At 47.7% G+C, this 8,775-nt stretch overlaps 1 protein-coding gene across 6 annotated transcripts in view; it reads right to left on the bottom strand.

Moving 5' to 3' along the window:
- Positions 1-733: 733 nt before the first annotated feature.
- Positions 734-8,775, bottom strand: part of TET3 (tet methylcytosine dioxygenase 3) — a 105,727-nt gene continuing 97,685 nt past the window's right edge. For all 6 annotated transcript variants that reach the window (XM_053200779.1, XM_053200780.1, XM_027072175.2 and 3 more), the window contains one exon: positions 734-8,586. In XM_053200779.1, the coding sequence (XP_053056754.1) occupies positions 6,809-8,586 (1,778 nt within the window). In that variant the 3' untranslated portion in view covers positions 734-6,808. The remainder of the gene's footprint in view (positions 8,587-8,775) is intronic.

The following is an 8,775-nucleotide window of genomic DNA, read 5'->3' as shown; positions in this document are numbered from 1 at the left end:
TTATCAATTTTGTTCATCTTTTCAGAGAACCTGGTTTCAATAATCTGGTTTCAATAATCTGTTCCATTGTTTTTGTTTTTGTTATTTTTAGTTTCTATATGATTTCTTTCTGCCCTAATCTTTATTTCCTTCCTTCTGTTGGTCTTCAGTTTTCTTTTTCTAGCTCCTTTAGATATAAGGTTAGGTTGTTTGAGATTTTTCTTGCTTCTTGAGGTAGGCCTATATTGCCATCAATTTACCATTTACTCTTAGAACCACTTTTGTAGCAGCAGATTGGCAATCTGAATTAAAAGAGGTAGCCCCAGGCATGGGACCTTATGGGAATGCTCCTCTCCCCAAGGACAGCCATATTTGGCCCTCCCTACTAGAGCTAGTGCTCAGGACCATCAGAATGAAGCAGTAATCAGCCATCCTTTAGCAAATATTACATCAGAAGTGAACAATTTTAATCAGTGTGGGGGGAGTCTCCAAGTTGAATAAAAGGAGGAAAAACAAACACAGATGAGAAAAAGGCCATCTCTATCTTGTCCCTTTCTATGCAGCTCTAAAAGCTCATGGCCTTTGAACATTATGCCGGTGGTGACAAGGACAGGCCCTACTGCTGCTGTTAGTGAGGGCTTCGTTGGTGCATCTACAACCTACAGTGGGAGGGTGGGATTATAGGGTATCTCAGATACCACAATCTGGGCCTGGTTTGAGGTGAGGGGAAAAAAGGACCCACTCTGAATTTGAGTGCAAAAAATAAATATAAAATTTATTAAAACACCCACAATATTTTAAAGATACCAGGAGTAATACAGTTCACAAACCCAGTTGTTTGTGTAAATTATAATAAAATACAAATCAAAAAAGGATACATACTTGCAATTTCTAGGCACCCTAAATTAAATTTACTGAAACACTGGGGGAGAAGGGAAGGTAAGGAGGGGTAGCTCAGGAGGCAAACCAATAAAGTGGGAGGAAAAAATATTAACAGAAAGGTAAAAATTATACAAAATAAAATTATCAGCATAAATTTACTGTACTAAGAATATCTACAGTTTAATAATACACATCCTATTGCCTTGAGACATTGCAAAAATCTACCATTCATCCATCAACCCCAGATAAACTTCATTTCAAGTAGCCACAGTTACAAAGTCAAGACGGAATATTCAAGTATGGTTGTTAAGTTCACCTCCATTGGAAGCCAAGTAACCAAACAGGAATTCAAAGAGAGAAGAAATAAAACACATCAAAAAGCTACAGGGATTCTAGGTTAAGTCTAATGCATTAATATGCCACAATTATGACCTGCCCTTATTTGTTTTTATAATTAGAATATGTGAAAAAGAAATGACACCACTCCTGTTTTTCTCCTCCTTTTTCCCCTCAAAAAAACAAACAAAAAGCACTGGAATCAAGAAAATTTGGATGTTCAAAGGAGCCAAATGGTATTTTTTAAATCCCCATGTGAATAGTGATGAGTTATCCCTGAATGACGACGGGTAGTCAAAATGAGAAAAGAGCGCAAATGATACCACTACAAAAAGCATCCCTGATATCAGAATAGAAGCGAATGAGGAAGTAGGCCAAATCACTCAGATTCTTAGGCAAAAAGCAACTTTAGACCTTGCATTTCTGTGCCGCAGCCTCTGCTCAGGGGAGAAGCCTATTGCTCTGCTCTTGTCTGCAGCTCTGCGGGAGGAAGGGCTAGGAATGCCAGGACAGGGTCTCACATGGAAACACTCTGCGCACGTGTGGGTGTGGGGCCGTATAACCTATGCTGGGATATGCACCTCAAAAACAATTTTGGTCCAGGGTATGTCGAAGTTGGCCATGTACTACAACAGATGCAGCTGGCTAATAAAGTAAGTTTTGAGGAAGTGATTTCAAATGACAACAATGCCTGAAAAAGCTCAATGAGATGGGCATACGAGATTCACATTTTGTTCAAAAGCAAAACTTACAAAGAGAATGAAATAAGTCAACCCCACTCCTTCCTTTAGATATTCTGCCATTTCAACTGCTGAAGAATGAAAAATAAGATGACCCCAGATTCTTCAAGGTCAAGTAAGTCATCAGATGGACAACCTGCAGGTATCAGACCTTCAAGGAATCTACTGAAGTTGTCACAATGTCCTGTTTTTGAGGTATTTAAAAAAATTGTGACAGTGGATGACATAAAAGGGAGCTTCCGGTTTTCAAAACATCAACTTTTGTGGACCCGAGAGGAAATTTAGAGTAGCACCAACTAAAAAGCAGCCTCAGTGGCGTCAAGTGAGCAAAGAAATCTCCTTCCTTTAGTTTGAACGTGAGGGGTTACCAGTGACAGGCAGAAGCAACACTGAAAGGTTACCAGTGACAGGCAGAAGCAATGCTGGGGCAGGGGCCGTGAAGAGCAAAGCAACAAGCCCACTGCCCACCACGGCGGGGCCAGTGCCAGGGGAGGAAGGAGGCCTGCTCGGAACGCCTCGGTGTACGAGTGCCTTGGAGGTCCTCAAAGGTGTCTGCTTGGCACCCTGCAGGTGGAAAACGTGTGTCCTTGGCAATGAGAATGCCTGCCATTTCAGAAGAGGCAGGAGTCCCAGACTCCCCTTCCTCAAAAATGGAAGAAAAAAAAAAAGCCCTTCACCTTTCCTTTCTCATTAGGCCTGAGGGGACAGATGTGTAACCAGAGCACCTGCCAAGCCAGGAAGGCCCACTCCCAGTACAGTTAGGGAGCTGGCTGTCTTCGGAACTTGCCTTTCAGGTTTTGGCCACCAAGGGAAGAGTACTAAAACAAAACAGAAAAACTGCTCAGAGCAGGTTTTAGCACGATAAACAGAGGTCTAAGGAGACAGCACCAAAGGGGGGGGGGAAGCCAAGAGAGACTGGAGCCCACCTTGTTTTTGGTTGGTTGTGGTTTCAGAACCTTGATAGCACCTCAGCAGGACAGGATCAGGGACAGTCACATTAAAACACCATAGCACCATTTTATTTAGACTATGTCAATTCATAAAAATGCTTCCTAGTCCATAAAACACACTTCAGTAACAAAAGGAAAGAGATTGGTTGAGGCACGTCAGGGACATCACTTAAATTTTCCACCAGCATTGCCTTGGTTTGAGATCTGGCGGTGGTTAAACGTTACAAAGTCTGGCTGGATTTCTCTCCATGAAATCAGGTTACCATCCTACTGATCATCAACCATCCTCACGCCTCTACTGCTGTTCGGTGCAGAGCACTTAGGCTCTGCTACTTCTGTCCTTGCTTTAGCACTTTAAAAATCCCTTGCTCTGCAAACTCCTGTTTCCAAAAGAGTCTGGTGGAAGGACCAAGAGGGGGCAGGGTATGATCTCTTTCCATGCATACCACGGTCACCTCGGTGAGAGGGAAAGCCGGACCCACGAAGCCGGCGTGTGGGAAACTCAGGCCCTGCCAAGAAACAAACTACAATGACAGCAAAAACAACAAAACCTCAAAAATCCATGAAACAACTTTAGTCAAGATCTCTGATGGTTAGATAATGGTTTCTTGAGCTAGCACCAGTTATTTTGTGAGAACCTGCCGCAAAGTGATCTTTATTTTAAAAATCTCTTAGCACAGAACTTTGCAAGCACTTCCCTTGCATGCAAAAGGCAGGGGGAAACAAAACGAAAGAGGAACCAAATATTCGCACTGCATGTGGATGGCATCTGTGGACAGGGCACACTGGGGAGATGAGGACTCCATCATTTCTCATTGCTATAATATTAAATCTAAAACTTGGTCATGCTGTTAGGTTCTTTAGTTGCAATGGCTTTATTTTTCTTCTCATGATAAAAACGTCTGTTAATCATCTTTAGGACTTAAAAAATGATAGTGCCAGTAAAAAATAAAAATTTGATTTTTCTCTTTAAGAAACCTTCAGCAGCAAGGAGGGGATAAAGAGCTGTGCATAGTTACTTTTTAAATATACGTCTAAAGCATGCTAATTTTAATGACTGAGATTTGAGGTAGGTTATACATGTAGTGTGTAAAAATCAGCATGGGCTCGAGCATAGCAACAGCACCACCTAATTTCTGAAACACCATTCTGAGGGGAATGGGAACATCCAATGGAGACTGCCTCTTGACTCACCTCTCAGCAGCCTATTTGCTAGTCTAGGAATTTATGAACCAAAGGCTGTTGGGGCTGCGGGGACAGACATCACATGCTTTTAGCTTGTATTGGTTTCTCCTTTCATCTAATGGCTTTGCTATCAAAGGGTGACGAGGGGAAGAGTATATTTAACATACATCAGGAAGATTCACACATGCCAAGGATCAGAATCACCTGGGTTACACTCGGGACCTTCCAAACCAACAGCCAACCTGGGGCTTTCCCGGGTCATACAGACGGTCACATTCTCCAAATGTTTCGTAAAATATTGTATTTCTTGCTTAAGATCATTTAAAATGAAGTTTTCAAGGCACCCCCGCATCTACCTAAGCACGGAGTCAAATGAGACCTGCATAAAAGTACGGATGCGATAAGCAAAATAGCATTTAAAGGACCCAACTTTTCCTCAAAACTAGAAAATTAGCATGCTTATTAAAGACTCTGCTTCCTTTAGCTTGTCACACTGAAGGTCAGAGGTTTTCCTATAAATCTGAGTTCTGAATAATTCTAAATCCTGATAAGCTCTTGGGTATTTATTTCAAAAGCAATAATATTTCATTTTTGTCCTGTAAAATAAATGCAACTTTACAGAATATGGTAAAAGTGAAGGATAGACAAAGCACGTTAAATATTCAGCTACTATTTACAATTTCTCCCACAATTACATGTTAAAACATACTTTTTTTTTTTCAAGTTGCTGTTTAAATCTAGGCAAAAGTGCTTAAAAAAATCTTTCACTATTTACAATTAAAACCAGACCACATAAATGCTCAGGACATCTTACAGCGACTCTCCGCCAGTGCTTCTGAACAGTTACAGCGAACAGCCAGCGGGTCGGTTCTCAGCTCTTACACAAGGCACCTGGAAGCTCAGGGACTTGCCTTTAGCATCGTCATCTGATTGTTAAACTCGTTTTACAAAGACCCACATCTGAAAAAAAAAAAAACTGCTCAATAAATATCTGACATTTATCTCAGGGCTTGGTTGTCATTTCACTGTGTGGCCATGATCCCCTCTGTGTGTCCTGATGAAACCTCCCATTCACCACACACATCCACATGGGTAGCTTCATAGGAACTTTGCTAATACCACAGGAAAAACAAACACTCCAGGAAGTCTGACTTGCTGTCAACAAATGTTGCTTCCACCAGTTAGGCCCAGCCTCTCTCAACGAAGTTGCAAAAATTAAGCACCACATTCTCATTTCAAAGAACTGAACAAATGCACCAGAATTTTAGAACGGGCGAGTTCAAGTGGGTGGAGAGGGAAGGAAGGAAAGGAGAAAATGATCAAATAGAGAAATGGCACCAATTAGGGAGGACAATCATAGCTACCTGCTGAAAACGTTTGACTCCTGCATTTTAAAATTGATAAGTGTAAGCCCACCCCCACCAATGGTAGCATGGCGGGGGCCGGCTTGGGCGTGAGGCCTGCACCATTGTCCAACATGGAAATCCAGGAATAGAGAGAGATGCGTTAACTGCCGTTACACTGGTGTGCTGAGCTCCTGCAGGATGTGACCTGCCCAAGAGTCAAGCAAGTCCCAGCACAATACTACAGCACCAGGCTCTGCACAGCACTGTGCACGGAGGGACGGCACAATGCTGGCTTTTCACAGCTTGGGTTCAACTTCTTGTTTTTAGAGATACAGTAGCCCTTTTTCAGGATCAGCATAGACTCTCGGGCATTTTAGGACAGACTGCCACTAAGACAAATTCCTTCAGCCCAGTATTCATTGGCTTGTCAACCCCGGTGGAAACGGCTCCTAAGAGCCTCTCAACTCCAGCTCCATCAGGAGGTGCTGCCTAGGGAACCATGACATCATGTGACTTGATAAATAACGGACAGAGAGGATTCAGTGTGGAGACTAGCAAGCTTGAAGCTGTCTACTACCAACCTAGTTTCTGGGGAAATCTACACCAGCATCTCAGGTGCCTGGCCTGGGGTGCACCTGCCCCCCGCCCCGTCCCCGATGCCAAGCCGGTGACTGGAAAAGGGACTCCAGCTGTTTTTCTACAGATTCTCCCATCCTACTGGAGAGGACAGAAGCTGTCCTGAGGGATCCCTCCCCTGAAGGGAAGGCGCATCTGTCAGGAGGGATGGACCGGGTGGCTACAAATCTGCACTTGGCTCATGAGGGGCAGATGGCTGAGAGAACCTTGTCAGCTCCCAAGAGGGCCAGGCTCACTGGGCCCAGCAAGACTGGGCAGGAAGGAGCGCTTTTGGCCTTTCCTGCCGATCCTTTACCATTACTATTGTCGCTTTTTAAAAAATCCAATAAATACACATTTTAAATGGAATTTAAAACTACTCCTTTGTGAAAGGACACTATAAACTTTCTTTCCATTATTGTGATATACAAGGATAAAGTTTTAAAAACAAGAGGAAATAAAAGCCACCCCCCCCCCAAACAAGGGGGGGAAAAAAAAACCAACGTGGAGATATAAATATTAAGATCACGAAAAAAATCACCCGACAGCCGTAGTTTCTTCTTCAAAGTGCTGGGGAAGTGGGGGAAAGGGAGGGGCGGGTCAGTTCTGAGGTTTGGACCATAAATACATATATATGCATATCTATATATGTATATATAGATAAAAAGACTTCTGCACCCCCAACCCGCCCCCAGGTGTGAGGGCAAAAGCACCACAGAGGCAGCTCGGGCGGGGCCCGACGCTGAGGTACGCTGGCTCCCTGGCACCCTGGCACCTAGATCCAGCGGCTGTAGGGCCCAGTGACCTTCGTGTAGGCGTAGGAGGACACGGTGACTGCTGAGTCTGTGGGCATGGCCAGTGCCTGCCGGGTGGGGACAGTCCCCTTCTTCTCCTTATGCTGAGGCTCAGCAACCATGGCGCCCCCCCATTTGCGCTTCTTCCCGTAGAGCTTGGCCTCCTGCTGGCCCAGGCCCAGCCGGGCGGCCTCCTCCTGCCGCGCCCGGGCCCTCTCCGCCAGCTGCTTCATCTTGGCCTCCCAGAGGGCCAGCCCATGATTGGGCTGGTTGAGGTTCTTATGCTGGTAGAAGACCAGCGAGATGCGGGTGGGGTGGCAGCGGTTGGGTTTCTTGAGGGGCGTGGTGGCATGCAGCTCCCGCCGGGCACACTCGATGAGGATTGAGCCATGAGCAGGGGCCACGGCCACGCCGCCGATGTTTTCGTCCAGGAAGTTGTGTTCGCTGTCAGACCACAGCTCCTCCTCCTCCTCGGCCCCACCGTTCTTCTCCTCCTTCACCGCCCCCTTGTTAGGGGGTTCCTCAGCAGCGCCCTCCTCCAGGCTGAAGGGATCCCACAGCTTCTCCTCCGACTTCAGAGCCCCAAACAGCTTCTCAGTGGAGCCCAGGGGCAGGCCGAAGGACTGCCAGGCTTTGTCCAGCTGGCTCGCCCCCGGGGTTGGAATCCTTCCCTCCTCTCCCTTCAAGGGGCTCCACAACTTGTCTTGGAAGCCAGGACCACCTTTCAGGGCAGAGCTGAAATCCCCGGCCCCAACCCCCCAAGGCTTCTCAGTCAGGCTGGGCCCGGCCAAGGCCGAGGTGCTGTTCCCAAACTTGCAGGGGCTCCACGGTTTGCCTCGGAGCCGTCCTCCAGGCTGGGGGGCTGGCTGCTGCCCCTCCCCAGGGAACAACCCCCACTGGCCATCTGGGAAGTGGGAAGGGGTCAGGCAGCCAGCCCCAAAAGAGCTGAGCTTGTCGGGGATGATCGCAGGGCTCTCCCCAGGATGGAACACACCCCAGCTGCCACCCACACTGTTAGTCCTCTTAGGGGACATGCTTGGGCCTCCTGAGTACTGTCCCCATAGGTGGTTGGGTCCCCCGTTCTGAGAAGCCTCGGGCAAAGGTGTTTTGTTCATCTTACCAGGGTCTCTGGGTATAGATTCGGCCTGGACCAGTGGGTCTACTGGCTCTTGCTTGATGGATCTGTTGTAGCAGTTGGAACTCTGTGCAAAGGGAGAGGGGTCCCTGGATGCTGGGTGGATCTGGGGAGCCTTGGGAAGCAGATACTCCTGGGGGCCTGGATAAGCAGGCTGCTGGTGGTGAGGAGTGGGGTGGTGGGTGTCCGTGGGAACAGCCTGGCCAGGCAGCTCGGCAAACTCAGCACCACCGTAGGCCGGGCTCAGGCTGCTGTGCAGAGCGTGGAGGTCTGGCTTCTTTTCAAAACTGCTGCTGCCGCCACTGTGTCCCCAGGTGCTAGGACCCAGGAACTGCGAGGGGAAGACGGGGTTGCTGGATGGAAAGCCGTAGTAGCCGAATGACGGAAGAGCATACTTGGAGTGGAAGCCGTTGACAGAGGTCAGGCTGGGCTGTGCATAGTAGGAGTGGTAGGAGTACACGCTGTTCATGCTGTACGGGTCGGAAGGCCGGCAGTTGCCCAGCACCGAGTAGCTCTCCACGACTGCGTTGCTGCTGTACTTGAAGGAGCTGAAGTGGTTCTGCGGCTCCACTTTGAGGGAGGGCTTCAGGCCTTGCTGGGAAAGTCCACCCTTCAGAGCCAGGCCTGGGGAACACAGGAATCAACACGGAGAAGGAGCAGAGGGAACCCCGGCCCGCAAAGGCCCTGGGCGAGGGGGCCAGGGGTGCAACCTCCCTGTTCCCTTAGGGGTTTCCCGGCCCCACTGAAGCACCGGGAAAAGCGGGGGCAGAGCCCACACAGCACTCCTCCTCCTCCCTGGCACACCCCCACAAG

The sequence above is a fragment of the Acinonyx jubatus genome, chromosome A3, assembly GCF_027475565.1.
Source record: "Acinonyx jubatus isolate Ajub_Pintada_27869175 chromosome A3, VMU_Ajub_asm_v1.0, whole genome shotgun sequence".
NCBI classification, from domain to species: Eukaryota; Metazoa; Chordata; class Mammalia; order Carnivora; family Felidae; genus Acinonyx; species Acinonyx jubatus.
Note: the sequence above shows the minus strand (reverse complement) of the source record. Positions and strands in the feature narration are given on the sequence as shown.